At 33.3% G+C, this 27777-nt stretch overlaps 1 protein-coding gene across 4 annotated transcripts in view; it reads left to right on the forward strand.

The window, feature by feature from the left end:
• LOC117172418 (dipeptidyl peptidase 3) overlaps positions 1 to 27777 on the forward strand; it is a 65091-nt gene that overhangs the window by 16718 nt on the left and 20596 nt on the right. For all 4 annotated transcript variants that reach the window (XM_033360337.1, XM_033360336.1, XM_033360335.1 and 1 more), the window contains exons 3-4: positions 23105 to 23537; positions 26282 to 27589. In XM_033360337.1, coding sequence (XP_033216228.1) covers positions 23105 to 23537; positions 26282 to 27589 — 1741 coding nt within the window. The remainder of the gene's footprint in view (positions 1 to 23104; positions 23538 to 26281; positions 27590 to 27777) is intronic.

Here is a 27777-nt window from a genome sequence, read left to right on the forward strand (position 1 = left end):
TTCCTGAATATCGATACGATAAATTATTAATACTAATTTGAAAAGATTTTTACCTAAGATTTCAAATGTGATATTATATTTATAGTTAATTAAGTGGTTAATAGTTACTAATATTTCATTAAATAATAAAGCTTTAACTTTGACAAATTTTTAATTGTAAAATTGTAATCGCTTCGAATGAAACATTATTTTTCAATTACATTATTCAATTTTGATCACTCTGAATTAGTCGAATTTAAAAAAGTGAAGTTGGTCATTTGTTTTTCAGAGATAATGATACAAAAATCGTTTAATATGTGTATTTTTCTTAAATTTCAAGCAAATTCAATTAGAACTTAGTCAATATCGTAAAAAAAATTTAAAAATCTTAGTATTTCCTACGTACATACGAATAAGAGAGAAATACTGCCTTGATTTGGAAGAACAACGTTAACTGCATTTTGAATAAGGCCCTTGAGCTGCCTACCGTTAATTGCTTCAGGTGACATTATCCGATTTGCAGTTACCGGTTTTCTTCCAAATCACGGCAGAATAGGAATGTCGTTGTCGGATCTAAATAACGAGTGGGCTGTTCTACCTAGATTTTGGATTGCTAAACCTCTGTTGCTTTTGCAAACCAACATGGTCCACTCCCCCTTGTAACTTATGAGCAATCCCCGCGCCCAGTTAGGTAGCATGTGGCTAGTCCCTTCCTATTACTATGTCCATTAGTGGCGGTGGAGCCTTGCCAAGGGGTCACAGGGGCCAATGCCTCCCATAGAAATCGGCCAGGGAGAGCCAAATTCTTGATTTGCCTACACGTAAATAAAATGCTTAAACTCATCTGGAATCTATGTGGAATAATAGAAGCCTTTCCGAATTATTTTATATTTATCCGAAACCTTTGCGAAATATTAGAAATTTTTGTAAAGTCTCCATAAGATCTTTGAGATATTATTGCAACCTTTGTAAATTCTTCGTGAAATTTTCGCGAAATAACTTTTTTCAATCTATTCAAAATGTTTAAAATCTTTGAGAATTCTGAAAACTTTGTGAAATAATAGAAGTCTTTGTAAAATAATGGAAATATCTGTGAAATCTTTTAAACATATCCTATATCTTTCCGAAATGTTTGAAATCTTTATAAAATCATTAGGACGTCATTGGAATTATTTGTTCAATCCTTGAAATCTATTTTAAATCTTTGCGAAATATTTGTAAGCTTTGTAAAATCTTTAAAGTCATTGGGAAATCATTGAATATTTTATGAAATCTTTCTAAAATCTTAGTGAATTCTCTCAAAATCTTTGCAAAATCATTAGTCAATTATTGAAATCTTTGGTTCAATCTATGAAATCTATCTGAAATCTTTCTGAAATATTTGAATTCTTTGGGAAATCATTTAATTCTTTGTGAAATACTGTTACATTCTCGAAAAATCATTGTAAAATATTTGAAAGGTATCTGAAATCTTTCAAATCTATCTGAGATCTCGGCGAAATCTTTGAAATCTTTAAAAACTTTGGGAAATCGTTGAAATGTTTGTGATTTGTTTAAAAGTCTTTGCAAATGATTTGAAATACTTTTGAAATATTCGGTGATATTTGTTAAATTAATAAAAACTTCATGAAATCTTTTTAAAATAATTGAAGTCTTTATGCAGTCTCTTAAATCGACCCGAAATCTTTGAAATCTTAATTGTCGAATAATAGAAGACTTTATAGAATCTTTTAAATCTATGCGAAGTCTTTGCGAAACCTGTGAAATTGTTCCGATTTCTATGGCATTTAGCCGTTCTTTTAATAGTGTCATTTTAAGTTTTAATAATGTCAGCTTTTAATAATGTCAATTTAAGTCAAAATCAATTGCACTTAAATAAGTTAGTGCACATTTTTGAATTGACATACTTTGACGTGCTAGATCTTTAACCATTTTTAATAAAATCATATATTAATTATTACATCAAGAATGTAAAGCTTCATTAAGAAATATAAACCATCCTAAATTTGTAATATGCCAAAGGCGTAAAATACATCGGTATTTTGCAAGTAAATAGTCGCTAGCGCATCTGGAGCACGGTGGTACGACCGCTTGTAAGATTTGACAAGTTTACGCCTGTGGCGTAGAAAATATATGGGACTCTAATCCAGCGATTTCCAAACTTTTTTCGCTTTTTCTGAGGAGCGGTAGGGCCGCCACCCTCAAATTTTTTCATAATACTTAAACCCAAGGGGGAGCACTTGACAGCCTGTGCTGTGATACGGGCATGTGCTAGTTTGTCGCGCTCGACTTTCCCATTATAAGAAAATTAAAGCCGAGCAGGAAAAATGAAAAATTTAGTTAAATATTCATTAGCTAATTTTAATAGGCAGCGTTAGATTCTCTGGACAATGACGAGAACATTAGAAAAAGATAGAAAGAAATCGGTTACTAACTTCAATAGTTATTGCACTTTTGTTACGCTGCAAAGTAGTCCAGTAATGTGTTTTCTTGGACAAATTTAGTTAAAATACTAACCGATTTTTATGAACTTTTTTTCCATATTTCTAAAATTATATCACGAAATTGATTCAGCTCATTTAATTTTAATTGTGTCATACCTTCATAACTTCAGTTATTGTAACAGGTCTCAATCTCAGAACAATGAAAGGCATTAATGCTAGGTCAAAAAAAATAGTCCCATGCTCACAGCGGGGACCCTGCCTTGGAGCCTATCGAGCTATTCGGCCCGGGGTGGCATCCCCCTACCGTCGGGTAGCCACCCTACCCAAGGTAGCAGTTTAAAATCGCTGCTCTAATCTGTAATGCAGCTAGCCCAATCATCGTTCGGGAAACTATCATTTGAAACCGTCAGGCCGTTTTAAAAAGTAGAAATATAGGCGAGAAGTCTCTAGGAGTCTAGGACTCTCGGTAGATTACTGGGGTTGAGTATTCTATGATGGGGGGGGGGGGGGGGGGCGAACTTCAATATTTATTTCTGTTCTTATCGAATTTTCTTAACACGTTTATTATGATTTACAGAAGTTGTTCTTTTCAAAGGAAGAACTTTCCGATAAATTCAATGTAAATGAATGGAAGTTTTTTAATCAACATACAATTGTTTAGAATTTGCCAGTTATCATTCTCATTATTAAAATGTGAATTCATCCAGCAATGTAATTTTAATATTTTTTAAATATTAATGAAACGTAAAAAATGCATTTTTAAGGTATTTCGCGATGAAGGTAAAATGTAATTCCTCTATCTGAATTTCATCTGAATTTTCTACAGAATTTCATTTATCACGTTTTTTACTTAAAGGTTTAGATAAATGTAACATTAATATGCATAATGAAATTAAGAAAAATTCAAGATCTGTCATACGAAATTTTATTTATTCAAGCTCGACGTGTATGCAACAGTATTTTAAATTATATTTGACATGCGTAAAAGAAACCTAATTGTTAATTAGGCGTCAAACACTATCGTAAAAATATGTTTTTTCGGATTCAGGGGGTCTAAAAACGTGGACATTTAAAAAGACTGGGGGAACCAATTTTACATAAATCTAATACCTTCTGTGACGAGAATGTAAAAATCGAGAATTATTCTAGATCAATCTTAACTCTTAAAGATTTACACCCCTTTCCTTACATTACTACCTTCCACGCTCAGTGAGTCACGCCTACACCACGAAAGGCAAATAATGGTTTAATTGTGAATGGTATAATACTAAAATATTTCGATCCTTGAAGAAAATTCTATCGGCCTCCAAAATCGTTTGGTCCACCTACAACTGATAGGATCCTTTCCTATTATATATATAAGAATATATATAAGAATATGAGAAAAAGAAAAAACTACGTTTCTTATATTCCAGAGCCATACTTAAATTACGTAACAGATTACCGGTTCTCTCCAAGGCCCCCCTCAAACCTTTAACGACCCGTACAACCCCCCCCCATTCCTCTTACTCTACATAATTTATGGTTTACAGAAATAATAAAATAAGGGACTTGAAGCGTATATTCGCTGGAAAAGCAGCAAAATTTAGCTGTTATTCAGTGAAATTTCACTGATCAGCAGCTACATTTCACTGTTTTAGCAGTGTATATACGCTGATTTGAATTAGACATGTACTGATTCAGATTTAGACAGTACAAACAAGACGAATTTTTAACAAAATACAGGAATGTTCAACTTAGAAAGGACAATTTTTATACGAATAGTTGCATTTCAAATGAAAAATATAAATTTTAAACCAAAAATGAAATAGTTGCATTTTCAGTAAAAAAAATCATTATCAAGCAAATAGTCAAAATTTTAATCAACGAGATGGATTTACAACTGAATTGAAGGAATATTCAAATGGATTCGTTAATTTTTTTTAACTTTCAACAAAATAGCTTCATTATCAACTGCGTTTAGTTGAATTTTAAGTTAAATAAATCATTCTATCGACCAACAAGGCGAATTGTTAACAAAATACATGAATTTTCAAGGAAATAGCATTTGAATTTTTAGGTAAAAAGATTAATTGTCAATCAAGAAGACGAACTATCTACCAAAAAGACGAATTTTCAACCAAAAGAAAAGCTCATACGTGCGCTTCGCGCGCGAATCACTACTTTGCTTGCAATTATTTTATTTGGAAATAAAGTTCAATAAAATACTACGATAATCATTTTTACTTTAATAACTTCTATTTGTACACGGATTCGCGTGGGTACCCTCTCACGATACAGAATAAATGATTGTGCAACACTAAACATTTCTATCAAATGTTTAGGCAAATGCGAGTACTTCTAATAACCTCGTATATAGCCGCATTGTAATGTAATTGTACTAAAATTAATGCACTGATTATAGGCCCGCCTTAGTCAAAGAAAAAATTTCAAATGCGCATAAAATGTGAAGTTGAGAGGCCTCTGTTTCCGCGTGGATTTGAACAAAAAAAAACTTCCCGCTACGCGGGTACATTCTCATCCCCTAGGGCGCGCAACTGTTGGTTCTCGCGCTTGCGCTCGATTGTACATTTATCTCGCGCTTCGCGCTCGATTATGTATTTACCTCGCGCTACGCGCTCGGTCTTTATATTTTCGCACATTCTTGCGTAAGCATTTTAAAATTAAGACTCAAAACATCCACCACTGTAATTTTGTAATTGTGAATTCTCTTTCGTTAAAAGAGAGTTTCAGCGCACCTACGGCACGCGACTGATGGCAATCGCACTCCGCACTTAGTCTTTGCATTTGTTCCGCATTTCTTCCGCATTCGGGCACAGACCTTTTAAAGTCAAAGGTGAACGGACCGACAACTGTAATTTTGTGATTTTGAACTCTCTTTTGTTAAAGCTCTTTCGGCTTTAACGAACACATTCTCATCACGTATCTCGTGCTTCGCACTCGATTTTGTCCAACATGTCAACTTTTCTACATTATACACAACTCTTTTATATCAATTATAATACATTTTTAAGTGACTCTGTATGGGATTACTTATTAAAAATTTTCAAAATAAAAAGCAAATTGTATTTATCATGATTATTTTTGTATTTGTTCCTTATTTTGCTTTAAATTGTATTCTAAGCTGCTCTGAAACCTATATCATTTCAATAAATGTATATCATTACAATTCATAATATGCATAACAATTGAATCATACTAATTCTTATTTCATTGTTTTTATAAGTTTTTATTTTTAATGTTGTTTTTTACGATTAAATAAAAACTACTACGCATCTGCATACGGTCTAATAAAGGAAACTATATGGGGTGTTATATAGGAGCCTATGTCCTCTTTCGTCTTTTCTGTGCTTTTTCCAAAAAGTTCATTTTTGCATTTTTTATCTTGTGTTTTACGATTAAAAGCAGATCTGCTCGTCCAATCGAAAAATGATTAATAATAAATTTATGGATCTTTTTAGGCGAACAACTTTTGTCTGGTAATTTAAGTTCATACCTTGTGTCGTTTTTTCAAACAAATTTAATATTTTTATTTAGACTTATTTTTTACGACTAAAGCAAAAACTAACTGTCCTATAATAAATTATAGCTCTTTTTTGGATGAACTATTGTTGTCTAATGTTTTTCGTAGCTTATATCGATAAGTGATTCATGATCAATTTGTAGTTCTTTCCAGGGCGCGCAATTTGAGCATTTTCACTTTTTTCGTATCTTGCATAGTTTGACCAAAAAACGAAATTTTTTAATCTTTTATTATTTTTGGTACGATCAAATTTGGAATGTTCAACTTTTCGACCAAATTAAAAAAGTTGTTATCGTAGTCCTGTAGGGCTTTCAAAAAGCTAAGTTTTTCTTCTCCTGGCTTTTTTCATATCATGCGTTGTTTGGCTTAAAATGTTAATTTCAGTTTCTTTTTTTGGAATTTGAAAATGCTCTAATTCTGGCAATTTTCTTTTAATAGAAAAAAGTTATGGGGATAAATTGTTTGAGTTTCTGAGTACTATAAACAACCGTACATAGAATTTTTAAATCTTGAAAAAATGTGGTTTCGAAAATTTTTTGTATGATCAAATTTGGAATTTTCAACTTTTGACCAAGTTGAAAAAGTTGTTATCATAATCTTGTAGGGATTTCAAAAAGCAATGTTTTTCTTCCCTAGACTTTTTTTCTTATCATGCGTTGTTTGGCATAAATTGTTCATTTTAGTTTTTTTATTTTTTTTTCATTTTGAAAATGCTATAATTCTAGTGATTTTTTATTTTTCGAAAAAAGTCAGTGGTATACATCTTTAAATTTTTTTAACACTATGAATAACCATACAAAGAATTTTTGAATTTTGAATTTTTGAATTTTGAATAGCTGGCTAACGAACATGACTTTTAGTTTAGAACACTAAACGAGTGTACCAAAGGACAATCTAATAGATTACTTTTTTCAAAAGTTATCGTGTTCACAGACAAACAGACATACAGGCATACAAACAGATAGGCACATTCGTAAAAACCTGTTTTTCGGATTCAGGGGGTCTCAAAACGTGGACATTTGACAAAAACTGGGGGGGGGGGGGGGGCAAATTTTACACAAATCTAATACCTTCTCTGATGAGAATGTAAAAATCATATTACAATAAGTGATAATAATACTGGTTATATGTTCGACTGATTAATCACAGTAAAATATATGGAGAAAATTATTGCAATAGAAAATATACTACAGAAAATCTTGATAAAGCAAAATATTTAACTGAAGAGATTATGAAATTACTTTAAGAAATCAATACAAATAGATACTTACTGAAACTAATGAAAATGAAAGCTTTTACCATTATAGTTTTAATTTCTTTTTTAGTTCTTATTAAATATATAGTGCATACATTTTCTTATAAAAATTAATTTGTTTATAATGTTCAAATGGTTCAAAATCTAAAAAAAAGTTAAGTTCTGAATTTTTTTACGAAATTCATTTGTATAATAAATCATTATTGTAAATTTGCAAGGTATCGTAGAAAAATGTGATTGGAAATATATTCTTTGTTGATTCCGTACGCAAATTAGCCCTATTCTTCAAAAAATGCCCAAACTCTTAATTTGCTCATGAAAGTAGTTTAAATAATAAATCTTGAAAATGCGATTATTATAATTAATCGGAAAGACGTTCTTAATTAAATTTGTAAAAAAAACTGACCCTATTCGTTTAAAAAATAGCCAAATTCTGAATTACTTATGAAAGTTCTTTAAATAATTAACCATTCTTGTAGATTTGACAAATACCTTAAGAAAGAGTCATCGCAAAGACAATAATAGTTAACTTCGTAAACAAATTATGTTTATTAATTAAAAAATACCTCACCTCTCAATATGTCTATGAAAATTGTTTAAATGATTAATAATTATTATAAATTTACAAAATGCAGCCCTTATTTTAAATGAACTGGTTGAAATTTAAAAGTTTAGTATTGCATTGTGCAAAATAAAAATAAATGAAAATTCGAAGTTTTTGAATGGTTACAGCTTTAGATCTCTGAATTTTCATACTCAATACTGAATTAAAACATTTACAAACATTGAAACATTCGATTTAGTTTTCGTTTGCAAAATTCTCGAATTTTAATTGCTTCATATTGAAAATCATTTATTTAAAAAAAAATTCAACTTAATATTGTCCAATTTTGAAGTTTTTGAACCAGTTTCCGATTTGATTTTGAGGTCGCCTTGAAAACTTGAATAATTCTTGATTATCTTTCGTGTTAAATTATATCTTCCAAATATGAATAGGAAATTTTTTATTTTTCTATCAGCTATTTGAAAATATTATATTCGAAATGTACGTTTATTTGCGATTTCAACGATGTTACTTGCAATGAAAAGATTAAAATTAGAATAAAATGTCGCAAATATGCTTATTGTTATTTTTCAGCAATTCCAGTCGTCGTTTTCAAAGAAATAAACATTAATATACAATTTTAATATTTACTATGACTTTTAAAACAATTTTCAATTGTTTAAACAAATGTAAATTATTTAAACAATCATTTATTCCCCATAAATTTAAAAAATGATCTTATTTTCTTATTGAAATGCAATATTTTGTCATTGTTTGGAGTAGTAAATTTGTCTAGAAACATTACTTAATTATTTGAACAATTAATTATTTTTTATTTTCAAAAATTTTTCAATTGAGCCAGAGATGTCCAATTTTATTCAAATTGGTATCATATCCTACTTTCTGTTGAATAATTCTATAATTTTGATACATTTATTTCATTATTTAATAAATTTTTTTTTCTTTAAACAACAATTTACTAAAGCAGTTTTTTTCGGTAACTAAAAGAATTGCAATAAAATAGAACACATAGCATTATGTTTCTGACTTTATAGCGTATAGAAAGAAAAAATTTACAGTTTACGGAAAGGGTTCGAAATTTCGCAAGTATTAGGATCTACGATCACTTACTGAACAAACCGCTGACTATCAAGCAGCATATTATTGACAAAATATGGGTGTTATCTGACACAAGGAAGAGAATACAGAAGAAGCACAATGGGTCAGAATCCCAAAAAGTTGGTCTAAAGTCCATTTTTCATTATCAACAATTGAAGATTTTTGTCTAAAAGTAGATATGGAATTAGTTGAATACAAAATTTTTGTCAACATATCAAATATTGACTGAAAAATGAAAATGATTTTAAAAGTTACATATATTTATTTTGACGTTATGCTTCCTAAATATCTTGTAGTGCAAGAAATATTTGAATTCACTATGCAAAATGCAAAATGCAAGAACAAGTAATATGAATAAGTAAAAACAAAATCTATTTTATTGCGAAAATGTACCTTCTGCAATAAAATATACAAAATAATTTGAAACATCCTCGACGCCACACACGTACTCCAACATACCGTCTCTGAAGCATAAATTCGACGTAGCATTCTGTTGACCAAGTCTTGAACTACAATTCACATATGCGCTTTTTTGCGGAAACTAATAAACTGCTATATTCAGGGGGTTGTAAGTCTAAGCTCGCGGAGTCTCTCTCTTCACTTATTTGTTAGGCGCCACATCAATCAGATTTGCACATAGGTGTAACACTAGGGTGGCACAAATTTATACGTGTAAAAATTCGATTTTTGGTGATAAACAACCCCCCTCCCCATTTTGTTCGTTTTCTTGAAAAAGAAATTCCGTAATTTTTTTTAACTTTAACCCGTGCCCCCGGGCTTTTAAAATGAAAGTGGAGCTTTAAATGGGAAAAGCTCGATTTTCAAAAAAAATGGTAAAAGAACTAATTGTTATACATTTTTTGTGAATTAAAGTATTGTCACCTCTTGAGGATTATTTAAGGAATAGTGTCCACACAATAGCTTTTAATTTTGACACACCCAAACCCCTTAAACTGTGCCCGGAAAATGCCCCAACAATTGCAAAATAGTAGTTTTCTATCAAATTCATGCTGAAGACGGTATTTAAACAAAATTTTAACACGATTTATTTTTAATCGATAATTGACACTTCAAAGTATATTTTTAATAACTTTTAATTGTTTAGACAATTATTATTGGCTTAAACAATTTTTGCCTCTGTAAATCGTCAAAATTTATTATCTTTTGGAATAAATCGTACAAAGTTGATGAATGTCAAGAGTAGTAGTTCTTGTTTAACTTATTTGGTAATTATTTAAACAATTTTTTCTCTCTAAAGTCTTAAAAAGTTATTATTTTCTGGAAATAATGACACAATTAAAAAATGTTGCAAGCAATATAGTTTTTAAGAATGTTTGGTAATTACTCAAACAATTTTGATTTGTTTAAACAATTTTTCCCCTTGTAAAGCGTGATAAATTATTACTTTCTGGAGTTAATGACACAATTGAAGAATTTAAGAGTATTATTTTTTCTACAGAATATTTAGTAATTTTTTAAATAATTAAAATATTTTTAAACAATATTTTTTTGCTTAAGATATTAAAAATTGTTTAAGCAGTTAATAATCATTAATGTAAACAATTTTTCCTGTCTGTTATGAATAGTTATTTTTTAAGATCGTTCTCGTTAAAATGAATAATTTGTCAAATGAAGTTCGGTTAATGAGCGTCAACGTACAATCGTATAAATTACTCTTTAATATTATTTTTGAGTTATATTATATTAATTATTATAATAATAATGCGTTAATTGTGTCATTAATTGCTGAAAAGAACAAATTTTCACGATTTGCAAAGAAAAAATGTTTTAAATAAAAAAAAAATGTTTAAAAATTTTTTTAATATTTTAAAAATGGCTAAATATACCATTTTTCTTCATACACCAGTGACCCAGAATGTTTGATTCTATATAAAGTTGGTTAAAGTTGGTTGTTTTTATATTATATATAGTGAAATGAAATCCTCAGGATCTCAACTAATAGAATATTTAAGTTAGAACATGATACATTTACCTGGAAGAAGTTATTAGGAACGGAAAACAAGAAGACGCATAAAATGATTTTTTCGGGGTTTTTTGACGTTACTTCTGTTATTTTTCATGCAATTGAAAAAACTCGATGTGTTTCTTGATCTGGAGACTTCACTCTACAAGACTGTATATACGGTTTTTATAATGGCCCAGTGGGCACAAACGTTAAAAAACATCATTAGAATGGCTTGAAAAACGTCCTAAGTCAATCCAAATAACGTTTCATAAACATACAATGTTCCAGAGACGTTTTAAAAACGTATTTCGAACACAAAAAGTTTTTGGAACATTATTTGGTCTGACTTAGATCAGTTTTTAAAACGTTCAAACAACGTCTTTTGACTTGGACGTCCAAGAAACGTTTTTAGGACGTTTCCATTATGTTCTTAAATTTCGTGCCTACTGGGAGGTAAAAGGAACGAGACAAACGGATTTTCTCATAAGATTTTTATGTATTTATTGAGTACAAATTCTATAAAGCTTGAAAAAATAATATTTAAAATATAAAACCTTAACAACTATGAAAGATAAAATTAATTCTTTGAACAGTCAACACAGACAGCAAAACGGTGCTCAGGGCATCGCTCTGGTTCGAGGTCTACCACGGAATCTACCTCTGCTGACGATTCGAGATCTTCTACTAGAGCCACCTATACAATTTTTTTTCAAATATTAGAAATGTTGGTGAAGATGGGGTGACTCTGCCGATAGAAATCTCAGAGAGATTTGGGTCCTTTCTAAGGTCCATTTAGAGCAGTGGTCAGCATGCTCCTGACCAATTCAGGCTATCCTGACCGGGCTAACCAAAGACCTACTTTCTGGTCAGGTAACTGCGAGCTTAGGCAGACCATCCCTTTTTCGGGGGTCCTTGTTGGAAAATCGGAAAAAATTTGAAATTAAAAAATTCTTAATTTAGCAATCAGTGATCTGAAAGTAATATATTTGGAATCTACGTATTTTTCCGATTCCAAAGACATGTAATTTGTCAATAAAGGTTAAAAATTTGAGAAGTATTTCGTATTAAATTGAATATTAAGCTGAAGTTTCTTGATATTAAACTCCGTGAAATATTTAACCTTTTTAGGCAAATAATATATCATTGGAATCGAAAAAATTCATAGATGCTGATTATGCTATTTTGAAATCGCTAGCTGAAAAATTAAAAGTATTTAAACTTCCTTACTTTGACATGCCTATAGACAAAAGACGCCTGCTGGAGTAAGCTCACTCACACTAAGGCACATGAATAGACCGTAAAGCAGTAGATAAAATTAAGTCGGGGCGGGCCTACTATACCTGAAAACTGAGCAAAAATTTGGCCGACCACTGTTTTAGAGGTCCTTTTAAGAGTGATGCGGTCATATAATGATCCTCTTGTATTCGTCACGTACCGGGCGGGCAGAGTTATTTATAATAGTTAGCCGTCGCTAACCTCACTCTCCCTTTTTAAAGTGTTCTTTAAATTATTCATACTTATTTTTAATTGATTAATTTTCCCATTATGTTTATTTATAATTATAACTTATATACTAATATACAATTTTCGAGTTAAATTCAAAAATGTTGTCTTAATATTCCAATTTGAAACATTAAAAATAACAAATTAGATATCTGGAATCATCGAAACCCGTCTATTCCAAATTATTATGTTTAAGCTGTTAATTATGAAATTAAAAAAATCTATTTCTAAATTTTAATCCGAAAGCTTAACAAAGAACCCTCGACTGTCGGCTACTCTATTCATATTGCCTCTGCTTGTTATTTATGATTGAATTCTTATTTCATTTTCAGCCTCTCTGTTTGTTATTTATGATCGTATTTTCATTTCAATTTAGGAAAGGACATTTTACAGCCTTCAAAACATTTAAACGAGCTTCCTGGACATTTACATATATCTCTTGAGTGCCTGCGAATAATTTCTCAGAACTTCTCAGAGCCTTGAGAATCTTTAGCATATACTATGAGTTTTTTATCCGAAGATTCTGGTGATTCGGAACCCACTTTAAGCTGTAGGTCCCCCCATCGTGTACTTGACTGCAACCCAGTCCGTCAATGATGGGGTAAAACCAGGCTTTGTCCAATATGTCTGGGCAGACTGCTTTCATCAGATCACTTGATTGCATTTATAAAAATGCGTCCGTGACTGATGATATATACCGTGACAGCCCCGTGCAAAAATGATCAAATAAAAATCCATCTCTAACCAAAAATGCCTTCGACATGTTGGGCAGTATAAGTCTGTGACAACATTTCAACACTGAATTGTTTTTTTTTTATAATAATTTTGAAAAAATAAAAATAAAATACCGTCTTTAGCATGAATTTGATAGAAAACTGCTATTTTGCAGCTTTGGGAGCATTTTCCAGGCACAATTTAAGGGGTTGTGTATGTCACAATCAAAAGTTATTGGCTGGAAACTTCCTTAAATACTCCTTAAGAGGTGATAATACCTTTACTCACAAAAAATTTATAGCAAGTACTTCTTTTTTCAATTTTTTTGAAAATTGAGCTTTGCCCATTTAAAAACCCATGTTAATTTCAAAAGCCGGGGGCACGAATTAAATTGAAAAAAATTACGGAATTTCTTTTTCCGGAAAGCGAACAAATGTGGGGGGGAGGGGTTATAACAAAAAACTGAAAAGTTGGATTTTTGGACCACCCTAGTGTACTACTGCTGTTGTGAAATACGTGTTAGCAAATGTAATGCATTATGCGGAAATTAAATGTGGAGAAATGTAATGTATCTAATGAGTATCTAGTTCGCTTGAATTATTTCAAGTCTTAGGGGAAAATACGACGCAAAATTTCAAGCAGTCAGCAGCAAAGAAGATATATTTGAAAAAAACATGGCAGGTGGTGAGATTCTGAATTTAAAATTCCTGACTTAGATATGGAAGTAGAAAACGAAGAAACGAAGTTGCGAAGTATATCAAGTTCTGGCCCTCCGTCACTTTCATTTGACGAAAAGTCTGAGCGGTCACAAAGACGTGATGTTACTGCAATCAGTGCTCACCATGAAAACGATTCTAAAAGGTTGCTAAGTGCTTGTTATCATGCATCTAAGTCATCAAGGGAAAAAGATTTGAGTGCAGTATTAAAACAAATGATCAAAGATCCAGCTGGACCGGCCAAAGTGAGACGAATTATGCAGAAAAAAGCCCTTAATTGTGATAATTACTCCAGATGAAGGTTTAGCTTTTCTATTAGAGCAAAAACTGAGTAAATCTACGTATATATTTATGAGAGCTGAAGTTGACTCAAGAGGAGCTGATATTTTTCCTCCACATGCGCACGTTAGAAATGCGAAAGCCTTAGTAGACTTCCAAAAGATGACATAGTAGTTACAGACACAGCAGCTAAGGTCTCACATTAACCTTTGCTTAGTCATACCGTGAGAAGGATTTGTAAATTGCAAAAAGGTATAATTATCCAGAGGACCGTGAATTTAAGAAAGACGGAAGCAGAAGCAATTTTAATCTGTTCCTGGGGCCTTGGTGGTATTTCAGGCCATTCACCTTATAAACAATTGTTTAAAGAGAAATCTGCTGTAGTGAATGATGAAACTCTATTTGCAACTACGTTATTACCCTTAAGAAAATTAACTACTAATAATATTGTAATTTGGAATAATAGAACCTCAGAGTCACCACTATTTTGTTACCCTATAGAGATTCAATTCGCTAAAGAATCAGAAAACTCCTTCTAGATTAGAAGAAAATATTAGATATTCAAATACAAGAACTAAAGTGTTGAAATGTCAACAGAAGGCGTCAAAATATGTATACACTTTTCAATGCATATGACATTGATTGACGGTAAGATGTTGCATTTCATAATTGGGACTAGATCATTGCAAACGTGCCCTATACGTCACGCAAAGCCATCGTTGTTTAATGACCTCTCAAACAAGGAAAAAGGACTCTTTGTTCCTAATCCTGAGTCGTTTCAATTCGGAATATCTTCTTTACACGCTGAGATAAGGTTTTTTGAAAGGATGTATTCATATTTCATAGAGACTACCTGTTGAAAAATGGCAAATGAGTAGCGCGCAAGACAAGGAAATGTTTAGAAAGCATAAAAGTTTGATTCAGTCCAAACTTTGGAAGAAATTGGGACTGGAAATTGATCTGCCCAAAGTTGGTGGTAGTGTCACTACTAATAGCGGTAATAACGCTCGAAGAGCATTCAAAGAACTGGCTGTTTTGGCTAACCGTCTTGGATTAAATAATGAACTTCTCCATAAATGCAAAACAATATTGATAGCTCTATCTTGCCATTTACCAATTAATGTGAATCGCTTGGATAAACTGTGCACTTCTACAGGTCAACTTTATGTTGAATATTAATCTTGGTACAAAATGCCATCTGCGATTTATAAAATACTCATCCATGTTGCCGAAATTATAAAATACAGTATATTGGGGGTTGGAATGCTGGGTGAAGATGCATCGGAAGCTAGTAAAAAAAATTACCAAAATTACCAGCTTAATCATAGTAGAAAGCATAGCCGAACTGCTACTATGAACGATATGTTTGATCGATTATTAAATACTTCGTAACCAGTAATATGGGCTATGAATTTGGAGTCACGCATTCGAAAAAGTAGTTAAAGAAAACAAGTTCAAATTCACGAAAAAGTCCGAAAACTTCTTGCTATTCCTAAAGTGGACGAAGTTGATGATGGAGATATTTCAGACAATTCATCAGAAAGTATTAGGAATGATTTTGAAGATATAGCCGGACTTCCAGAAACATTAAAATTGTTGGATGAGGTCATATTGACTGATTAGGCTTATTGATATTTAAATTCATAAGTATTCATGGAGCTTCTGAGACGCGAGGGGACTTACAAAAATTAAACACATCGAAGTTAACAAAATTGGGCCGTATTCAGGACTTAATCATCATCACATCAGTGAAGGAGTCTCTCCGAAGCCTATATAAGCATCTTCTTCGACAGGTTTGGTCTTCAAATCTGTCGGCATTGAACCACGTATTTGCGACTAACATGCTTGCCGTGTCGGGTCTACTCTACTCGTTTGATCATGCAGATTCATAAGAGCTTGCATAGCAATTCTTCTGTTCTGTGATTAAATATCGCACGCCGTCACGGCAAACGCACCCTTCTGAATATCCAGTGTCTTCATAACCGAATCGTTCTAAGTGCAGCTTTCCTCGTTTCAAATAAGAGAGATCCTCTCCCAAAAATTGTCAGGAAAAACGAGCTCATTGAGAAAGAAGTGTTCCTTTGAAAAGTCGCGGAGCCGGCGGCCGAGACCCTTGGTCTGAATTTTAACATGAGAAGCAGAGTTTGAAAAATTCCTTCAGCAGCTATTCTGCAAAAAAAAATACACGAAAAGTAAATCTTTTTTAAGAGACAGTGATTCTGAAATACTCTAACATATACTTTTTTATTGCGCTTATTTCTCAATTTTTTGGCAAAATGTGATTATGAAGAAATGCGTACTTACTAATTTCTGAGATTTCCCTTCTAATTGATTGACATTACATTCACGACTTTCAACTCTGGTATTCGTATTTATTTGTGCAGATCCCCCCCCCCCCCCCCCCCCCCCCCCCAAAGTACCTAAATCTTATTAGATGGGAAATGAAGCGTACCAAAATAAGCAGATAATATAGAAATTTTTGTATATTTTTGAACAAATAAATACTTACCGTTAGGGTGTCGCTCAAATGTCTAGAGATTTGACGGTTTGCGTGTTATGTTATGTAATAACGCTACCATTGGACGCCACACTTAAACTCGTCACACACTTTTACCATTGAATCGTGTATCCATGTGCCATCTCATAGGTTATCCCGGTATAACCCTTCGGATATCCTGCAAGACGAGAATTGGGATATCACCAGGACATCCGGGAGAGCTATGGCGCGTTTCTGGGATATGCAAATGTCCCAAAAAGGATATATACAAATTTTAATATTCTACTTGGAACATTGGAATGGGAACGAACTGAATATCTTGGTACATCCTATTGCACCTATTGTACATCCTTGTTGTAAATATAATGGCTGCTGAAAAAAAAACATGGTAAGATTGCAGCTATAACCACGTCTCACGACCGTGAGATAGGTAGTTACAGTCTGTGATAGACTCAATATGATGATTCGAAAAATTTCTCGTGCACCTAAATTGGGTCTCTCGTGCACAGAGAGACTCAAGGACGTCCGTCTTCTACATTTCCCCCGCAAGTGTCTTAAAATTTTTCGAGGCGCGGGAAAGGTGTTCAGACTGTTAAATGTAAATACTTGGCGCCTTCAAGAGCACGGACGATCAGGATAACTAGCTGAACAGAATATTCTGGAAATAACCGTCGCAGGGTTCTTTATAGGGTGTTTATACCTCTCTTCATTTTTAATCTTCTTAGCTGTGATGTTTCAGTATGTTTGGCATTTCTCATTTTCGACAATTTACTCTATTTCGTTAGAAGCGGCTGGCAGAGTTTTATTAGGGATAATACCGTAGAAGTGTCGGAGAGGATAATAAACCGATTTCAATCCAGGGAATTTAAGGAAAAGAAACATTATCTCATACGTCATCGACCAATCCTTCACATTTTTGTGGAAGACGCCGTGCATCCTCTTGTCGAGGAGCTGTTCGCAAACTTTTCTCTCCTATGCTTTCTTGATATCGACCTTCGGGAGCGAGTACTCAAGATGCAGATACTTTGTTTCTCGCGACAGGTCGGAATACAAAATCTGTCGGATGAGACATTTGTTGCTGCGTCCGAGAGTACCCGTTATGGATCTCACATTCTGAATGCCGCTCTGTGGCATGCCCGGATATGCATAGATCTCTCCAACATCAAGTGTCGTATAGCGCTTCTGTCAAAGAGCTCAGGGTCCTCGGGGATGCGATTAATTTATCCTCACTTTAAATAAACATTGACGCATTTTTCTAATCCAAACTCTATTCCAATATACAATTGATAGTCCAGGGATCAGATTCTTCGGAAAAATCTCCACGAAGCTCGTTATCCAGTTCAGCCAGATCTTTGAGCTGGAGAGAAACCTGATGTGCCTCGCATCACCATACTGGTATCGTAGTACTGCAGCATATCGTGCTTAACTCGATCCGTCTTAAAAATATTGAGATTCTGCCGGTCTATCGCATTGAGTCTGTTCTAATTAGCTCCCCAATTCTAGGGTACTACAACTATGTTTGGTGTTACGGTTGTTGTTCTCGCGAGCATCTAGGGAAAGGGGTTTGTTCTTCCGTATAGAGCCACGTGCCAAAATAAGGCTGCGTACTCTGAGATGTCGCTTGGTAACCCAGACTCACTGTTTGAGACACCTCATCCAGGTACAATTCAGATTTCGGCACGGTTGTTACGCCTTTGCTTAGGATTTAATTCCTTCGGGACCACTCCTGGACAATTGTCCGCGACTGCTCATTTATTATTGTGACTATATTCAACAGAAACCCTTGGTACCGGGACCCTCTATCGGCAACTCGAGGAAGCGATCGGTGGATTTTTTATAGAACCTTTTGTTCGATTCCAGAGGAACTGTAACATAAACCGAATTATACAGGGTGATTTTTTTAACTTGAAACTTTTGATTCATAAAATTTTTTCATAGAGTCCCTATTTTTCGAGGATATTTGAAAGTTTTAAGTTAAAAAAATCACCCCGTATATAGAGGGTGATTTTTTAAACTTGAAATTGTCAAATATTTTGAAAAATAGGCACTCTATAAAAAATGTTATGAATCAAAAGTTTCATGTTCAAAAAAGCACCCTGCGTGTGCGTGCGTGTGTGCCTACGTGTGTGTGTGTGTTTCGTATAATTCGTGGTGGATTAGAAGGAAAATGAGTTCTTTTTGCCTTGAAATGTTCACATTATTTCATTTATTTTATTTGGATTTGTGGATTCCATTTGATTTAGTAATACATGTATTCTTTCTTTAACTTGATTAAATAATTTTTCAGTGAGAATACCGTTTTCTTACTTCTTTTTTGTACTAGAATTCGAATTTGAATTTGGATTGAAACTTGACTATGAGTTTAAACATGAATTAGTATTTGATTTTGAACTTGCATTAGTACATGATTAAAAATTTCATTTTGAGCCTTCGTTAGGACTTAATTTTAAAAGTGATTTTAAACTTGAACTTGGGTTTACGTGTATAGAGTATGTTTTTTCATTTACTCTCATTGCTTCTTCAGAACCCCATTATTTTAGTATCATCTTCTTCATTTTCTTATTTGACATGTGTGGGGTTTCTTGATAACGCGTCTGCATTTACATTAATTTTACCGGCTTTATAGACAACTTCAAAGTCATATTCGGCTAATATTAATGTCCATCTTGTTTCTGTAGAACATGGATCTTTGCCATTTTGGAACCAAACTAATGGTTTGTGATCGGTTACTAACGTAAATTTGTGTCCTTACAGATAGGGACGAGAATGTGTTACAAAAAATATAATTCCTAGGGCTTGTTTTTGGTGTCATACATTCTTTCATCATCATTTAAACTTCGAGAGGCGTAAGCAATAGGCTTATCTTTGCCAATTTTCCGTGGGATAAAATTCCACCAACGGCAAAGCCTGATGCGTCTGTCGTTAGTACAACAGTTTGCGAGAAATCTGGGCTTTGCAATAAGGGCGCGTTACATAATTTTTATTTTAATCTGTCAAATGCTGTTTGCTAAGAATCTGTCCTGACAAATGGTGTGTCTTTTTTCAATAATTTATTTAAAGGTCTGGCGATTTATGAAAATCTTTCGACAAATTTTCTATAATATCCTGCTCATCTTGTGAATTCTTTGATATTTTTTGGTTTTTTAGGAACAGGAAATTTTTGTACGGCTTCTACTTTCTTAGGGTCTGGTCTCACTCCGTTTTTATCGATAATATGTCCGAGGTATTTTACTGCCAGGCGAAAAAATTCGCATTTTTCAGTTTGTAATTTAAGATTTGCGTTACGCAATCTATTGATTAATTCTGCTAATTTTTTATTATGTTCTTCTAGAGCATCCGCATGAATAACTATATCGTATTGGTAGATAAAAGTTTATTGCTTTGAAGGCCAGTCAATACTAGGTCCATAAGGCGTTGAAAGGTGGCTGGGCGTTTTTCAAACCAAAGGGCATGCGGTCGAATTCATAGCGTCCGAAGGGAGCAGAGAAGGCTGTTTTGTGTGAGTCTCTAGGGTCTAATTTTATCTGATGGAATCCCCATGCTAAGTCAAATACCGAAAAGCATTGTGATTTTCCTAATTGGTCTAAAATTTCTGTAACGTTTGGAAGTGGATATGAATCGCTAATAGTTTTTTTCATTTAATTTAAGATAATCTGAAACCATACCCCTTTTTATGTTTCCTTGAGAATCCGGTTTTTTGAGTTTTTTTATGATTTACGTTGTTGTTTTTAGCTATTGCATTTGCTAAATATATACCGCTGTCTATTAGGCAATAAATCGGAGACATAGCCTATTTCTTTATCATTGTTTTGTTATATATCATAAAAAAGATGTATATAAAAATCAGAAATTGTTCTAGGCGGAATTGTGATTATTTCTGAAGAGTAAAATGGGAGGCTTTTTTCATTGATTTCTAATTGTTTTTCTGCATAATTTATTTTTACATTATTTTTTCGAAAATATTTACTTCCTAAAACTTCGTCGTGTTCAATTGGTAATTCATTTGAAATTATATTAAAAATAGTTTAAAATTCTAAAATATTTATTATTATTTGACCGAGGGTGTATCCTGGGTTTTCGTTAATTCCTATTAGTTTTAGATAAATTTGTTTATTAATGTTCACGCATGATTCAACTGCTTTTTCTTGAATTAAATTGGGACCTACTCCTATATCAATCATTAATCTTACAGGATTTTTAAAACAATTTGTTGATAATTTTATGTGAGGTATAGTATTTGTGACGCTTAAATTAACTTGTGCTGTTTTTTGTTTTTTTATATTTCCAAAATTAGGGTTGGATGCATTTGGTTCTTTTTTTAGGCCTTCCTCTGAGCAACCGGTCTGAGAAGGGCGTTGGAGTTTTCCGTATTTATTTCGTGTGGGGGATTAAATTGTTGTGGTTGTTTCTATTGTTATTGGTTATTTTGTTGTCTTTTATGACAAGCATTAATTGCGTGACCCATTTATTTGCAATAGTGGCATATTATTTTATTTTGTAGAACGAAATTAGAATAAGACTGGTTTTTTTTTTGAAGAATTAGGGGCGTTTCGGAAATCATATCTATCCCATTGTTGGCTGGGCGCCTGTCCTCCCCATATGGGTCTTTCTTGGTTGTATTTGTATTGACTTTCTAAAGGCTCATATCGTCGTTTATTATTTGACCAATTGTTTTGTAGTTGGAATCGATTATTAGCTTGATTTTGTAAATGATTCGGAAATGATTGTCTTTGATTTTGAGAATAATTAGAAAAAAATTGTTTTTGATTTTAAAAATTATTTGAAGAAAATTGTCTTTGATTTTCGAAATTACATGGAGAAAATTTTCATTGGTTTTGAAAATTATTGGGAAAAAATTGTCTTTGATTATTGTGATTACCAAAATAAGGCTTTGAATAATTATTAGGATATTATGGCTGAAAGTTATTCTATTGAATTGAGTATTTTGAGGTTTTGATAATTTCATTAATAGAATACGGCAAACTCATCTCATCTTTTTAAAATTTCAATTACTTTAGTAGCAAGTTGCGAAAATGAATCAGCTGTTCCTATTCACATTTCTAATTCTGGTCTAAACTCTCTAATAAAATGATCCATCGCATAGTTTTGTAATTCAGTTTGAAAAGTTTTTTCCGCAGTTCCTTTATTGTTCATTTTATGAGCGTCAACTTAATTTAAAGTTCGAAGTGATTTCAAATAAATTCAATGAAGTGTCTGCGTATATTGAAAAAATCCTGTCACTTTTTCCGGCTTTCGGTGCAAATAGCCCATGGCAGAATTTAAAGAAAGTATAGATTTTTTCAGATTTCGAACAAAAATTTAGAAGCTTTTAAACAATTTCGAAAGGCTTTACAAATAATAAAAACATTTTCTTTAAATTCCTAGGAAAATGGAAAATGATATTTTATATATTGGAAAATAAGTTTTAAAAGAATACATCAAACTCTCGCTTTCAGTCAACTGTCGGGGGTTGCCTTCGAATAGCCTTGGGCTGGTTTCGGGGGGATCGAAACGTAAACAGTGAGGGGCGCCTGACTCGTTTCTAATTGGAATATATATTCTGAAAAAATGTCAAATAATTAAAATTTTGAATAAATGTAAAACGAAATGTAGATGTTTGAAGAGTTTGAAATGCAATTTTGATTCTTTTTAAGGATTTTTTAACTTTTGATGGTGACAATAATTTAACTTTTAATTTAAAAAGTGTTCTGTTTATAACAAATATACAATCTTTTAATTTTTAATGTTTCTAGATTAAAATTGCTGAAAATTATTTTCGGCTCAATTTTTATTACTGTAAATCGAAAGATTTTTAGCTTCAGAGTTCGAATATCTTGATTTCATTGACTGCGAAAAAGGTTTGAAAAAACGGCCACCCTGAGCACGGGGGTTTATGTGCGGTAAGTGAGACCAAACGAGATGATCATAGATATTAGCTGATCCTTCTGACAGTTTGTCAGACTGATTGTGACTAGTGATTGGACAAACTCGAAGCAATAAGTTACCATAAATTACTGATAAACTATCGAAAATTTGAAAATGTTTGAATATCTTACATTTTCGAAAACTTAAAGTAATTTATAAATTTACCGGAAAATTCCGAAAATTTTTGGATTTCTGCCGCAAATCTTTATACAACTTAATTTTCTGGAAATGTCCAATGATTTATAAATTTATCATAAATTTGAAATATTTTCGGAAAGTTTAATTTGATTGTTTCTTAAATAGAAAATTGCGTCTTTTTGATACATAAAATATCGTGTGTAACATGTGTAGATAGTAGGCAGTTATAGCCCTTGTGATGTTAACAGTATTAGCCGTCGTTGGGCATTTCCGCACTTATTGGGCAATATATTGTTAAACTTTGATATGGTTTGCTGCAATTAAATATGTGACTTCACGTGAAGAAAAAGCCCAGACGGATCTAAGGCAACTTTTACAGGAGGACCGATTTAAAAAACGGTTGAACACTGGTAGTCGATGGATGGGGAATAGTATCTGGAATCCAACCCCTCCGCTAAGTGAAGAAGGGAACTTTTGTTAACTTTGAAAAAATCTGTTTCAGGCATTTTTAGTCTATGCGAATGGATTTCTATCAAATGCTGGAAATTATAAATCATTTGGTGACAGCAAAATAATTCCAAACATGCCCAAAAGCAAGTTCGAAGACATAGTGAAAGCATCTGCTGCTTATAAACAGCAACCCATACATTTGCAGTCTATTTGGGATAAAATAAAAGAACTAACTTTCTCAGTAGAAGGAAAACTCAAAACATTGGGGCTAGGAGACAAGGGTATAACGACATATTTTTCTTCAAATTGCACAGCAAAGGATGCAGATCTCGTTAACGAATTTATGCAACAGAAAGGACTGGAGTCCTATAATACACGGTGCTTTAAGACATCAGAAGATCGTATTGACGTCTATGAAATTAGACTAGCATCTATAGATCTTGGCATGGATCCAAAAGTAACTCTGCCTGAGGAGACTTTCAAAGGTAACTTCTTAGTATTAGTTATAGGAGTTTGTAAAGTTTATAAAGTTAAAAATCATTCTAATGATGTTAAGGTCGCTTCTGAATCGACTCGAATCGAAGTTTCAAGTTTTCTTTGCACAACCCTAGTAAATATAGAAGTTAATTTAAATCACTTTGCTCACTTTTTTGTAAATAAGTACTGAAAAAAATAAAATAAGTCTTTCTACTCTAATAGCATAAATTAAGTATACGCTTGATATCACGATATCATTAAGAAACAGGTTGCGTGCGCATAAACTATTACTGTAATGAGGTCAAGCAATCAGTCGAGCCTGTTTTAAAGAGAATTATTTTTTCAGCCTTGAACCAGAAATTTTTTAGTTTGCTACGTTTATAATTAATCAGCATCGTATAATTATTATAACCCTAAGTATTTAACATTATTTAAACATTGAATATAATTTATAAAGGTTCAAATTAAAATGGTTAAACTGTTAAGGTTTTTGATTAGAAACAGTAAACTGTGCAATGATTAAATATTATTTGCAAATCAATTTTTTATCATGTTCGATTATGTATGGTTACAGTTAATTGACCTGACATGTATTACTTTAAAAAATTTAATTTCAAACTGAACGATTAGAACTTGGCAATAGAAAAATTAAGTTTTTTAAGGTAAAGGATTATAGAATGGCGCATTATAAACTGAATGATTTAATAAAATACGTGAAAGTTTTACAAATTAAACTTTTCAAACTTTAATGATTTTCAAATTTAACGCAATATAAATTTCAGAATTTTATGGGTTATTAAGTTATTGACTTTTCAAGCAATTATAAAGATGTTTCTACTAAAAAATTGAAAAAAATGTCGGGTCAAAAAATGAGTTCAATACTATATACCGCTTTTTAGAAGTCTAAAAAAACTTTCGGCTACTTCCCAGATTGCAGGTCTAGCGGCTAGCCTGCTTCAAACCTCAAACTAAGAGGCTGCTCACTGAGATATAATGGGATTGCGAAACAACGCAGTCCCTGTTTCTTTTTCTTGGAATTTTTAGCCTTCTTTCGCGCAATCAATTGCAATTAATCACGGTCGTGCTCGCAATCTCGTGCCTTCTTATCTCCTCGGAAGAAAAGTCGGTTTCTCACGTGCATTTTTCAATACACCAAACTCTCGCTTTCAGTCACTCCGATCTCAGCCTTTCTAGAATAGCTGGTTTACGCAGTTTCTCAGGGGAATAGGGCGAGAGCGGTTGCAACATTATATATATATATATATATATATATATATATTGCAATTGGAAACGAGTTAGGTGGCGCTCACTGTTTACGTTTCTGTCCCCCCAAAATCAGTCCAAGACCATTTGAAGGTAACCCCCGACACTTGAATGAAAGCGAGAGTTTGGTGTACTTACAGAATATACAGGATGTCCAAGACTGAAGTATCTGGACTTATATATCTGTATAAAAATTTAAAAATTAAATCAAAAGTTCCTTATGCAAAAGTCAGTTGAAGTTTTTGAGTTATAAAATATTCAGGCTGAACCACCCTGGTGGACCGATGGAACCGAAAGGAGCCTCTACAAAGTACCCTTAAAGACCCCACTGAGCCCTCTTCGGTTCCTTCTTTAAAAACTTAAAAAAAAACCAGCAAGATCAACTTTTAAATTGTTGAAATTCGGATTCTACGTAAAAATATCCATTAGAAACTCACGAAGTAATCGTAATACTTTTTTGCATAGTTAAAAATTTTAAAAATGTGATTAACTTCTGCTTAAGGTGACTTCAAGCGCATCCATAATAGCTCAAGTAGTATGTTGCGCGCGAAGTTTAAAAACAAAATTTTCTCTCACTTGTATCGCAGCGTTGTTGTCTGAGGTTTTCACTGCGTGGCGCTAACATCCAGACAAAATTCTTAATGTTACCGACGGAACGCTTATTAACTACTACTAAATGAAGATACACTTGAAGCCGTCTGCGGCCCTCGTAAATGACAGGTATTTTATTTTTTAAAGTTTTTAACGGTGCAAGAAAAAGTATTGCGATTACTTCGTGTGTTTCTAATGCAAATTTTAACGTAGAATCCGAATTTCAACAATTTAAAAGTTGAGTTTGCTGTTTTTTTAGTTTTTTAAGAAGGAACCAAAGGGGGAATCAGTGGGGTCTTTAAGGGTACTTTGATAGGCTCCTTTCGGTTCCGTCGGTCCGCCAGGGCAATCAGAAGCACAGTGTAAACAGACGTGCATGCGTGAGCGGGAGTCCAACGTAGTTTTATTGAAGTATGTGCCGAGGTGGGGTAAGCGACGTGAGAACTGCGGTCACTACACTACGTTGGACTCTCGCTCACATACGCACCACTATTGGTACCTCGCTTTCGCATTCTTTCTAGTCTTCCTCGCACTCCCTGCCATCTCTTGCAATCATTTTGATTGATTTCTCAGTATACAGCCCCTCGCTTTAAAAATAATTCGTCAAATTTTATAGCAGCGATGTCCACGGCAAGAACTAAGAGTGACATCTGTCATTCGTCAATCCCCTCTCTTTCCGCCTTATGCATAGAGCGAACGAGCGTACGAGAAAAGACAAGAAGAAGTGTTCCGAAAAGGAGAAAAAAGCGAGTCAGGAAACTATCTGTGGACATCCTGGCTTTATAGATTCACTAGTACACGTTTTTTGTAAATAATTTAAAAGAAATATGGTTTTAAAACATTCTTTGAACGGTAAAATATTTTATTAATGAGATTATAAAATCATTTTTTTCAACAGGAGCTAAATTTAAAATGATGAGAGGAGACTACAGTACATTGCTAAAGCTAGTCGTCGAAAACCTTGAAAAAGCTTCGGAATATGCAGCAAACGACAATGAAAAAAATATGTTGAAAAGGTATATCCTCCACTTCAAAACTGGTTCCCTTGACGAGCATAAAAATGGATCTCGATTTTGGATTAAAGACAAATCACCTGTTATAGAGACGTACATCGGTTTCATTGAAAATTACAGAGATCCAGCCGGCCAACGTGGAGAATTTGAAGGTTTCGTGGCAATGGTAAATAAGGAGATGTCTAAAAAATTCTCTGATTTAGTAAACAAAGCAGAGGAACTTTTACCTAGGCTGCCTTGGGGTCGAGACTTCGAGAAAGACGAATTCCTAAGACCGGATTTCACTTCCTTGGATGTACTCACCTTCGGTGGGTCAGGCATTCCATCTGGAATAAACATTCCAAACTACGATGAAATTAGGCAGTCGGAAGGCTTCAAGAATGTTTCCTTAGGAAACGTCATTCCTGCTAATATGAAGGTAGATGTGTTGCCATTCTTGTCTGATGAAGATCAGCAACTGATGAATAAGTATCGAGTCGCGAGTTTCGAAGTTCAAGTCGGTCTCCACGAACTCCTCGGCCACGGAAGTGGAAAATTGTTACGAAAAGTAGATGCGGATTCTTTTAATTTTGATCAAAGCAAGATGATAAACCCACTCACGGACAAACCGATCGAGAAATACTTCCTGAAAGGGGAAACTTATGATTCGATATTCGGTTCTATGGGCTCCAGCTATGAAGAATGCAGAGCCGAAGCGGTTGGACTTTATTTGAGCCTGGACAAAGATGTTCTAAAGATCTTCGGTCATTCAGAGAATGGGGCTGATGACATCACCTACGTAAATTGGCTTTCACTAATATGGGCTGGCTGTGCTAAGGCTCTTGAAATGTATGAGCCGTCGACGAAGGCATGGCTGCAATCGCACTCACAAGCTAGATATGTTCTTATGAGAGTATGCCTGGAGGCTGGTGAAGACTTTGTGAAAATCGAGGAAACAGCACCAGGAACTAATTTGAGGTTAACAGTAAATAGAAGTAAACTTAATACAGTTGGCAGGAGAGCGGTGGGCGAGTTTTTGAAAAAGTTGCAGATTTACAAGAGTACTGCAGATTACGAAGAGGCTAAGAAAATGTACCATAAATATAGTGATGTACCCGATTCTGGTCCGCAGCCATGGGCAAAATGGAGGGATATAGTTCTGGCGCATAAACAACCCAGGAAAATATTTGTGCAGTCAAATACAATAGTCGATGGTAAGTTGAATTTACAGATGTTTGTTACTTAACACTTCGCGAATACTAGAAGACATGAGAATGACAACCGGATAAGTACCATATGAGGTTGACACTTTCTTTAATTTAAAATAACGTATTCGAGAGACCAACAATAAATAAAATAAATAAAGCAAATAAAGTAAATGAAATAAATAAAATAAATAAAA

The sequence above is a fragment of the Belonocnema kinseyi genome, chromosome 5, assembly GCF_010883055.1.
Source record: "Belonocnema kinseyi isolate 2016_QV_RU_SX_M_011 chromosome 5, B_treatae_v1, whole genome shotgun sequence".
Taxonomy (NCBI): Eukaryota; Metazoa; Arthropoda; class Insecta; order Hymenoptera; family Cynipidae; genus Belonocnema; species Belonocnema kinseyi.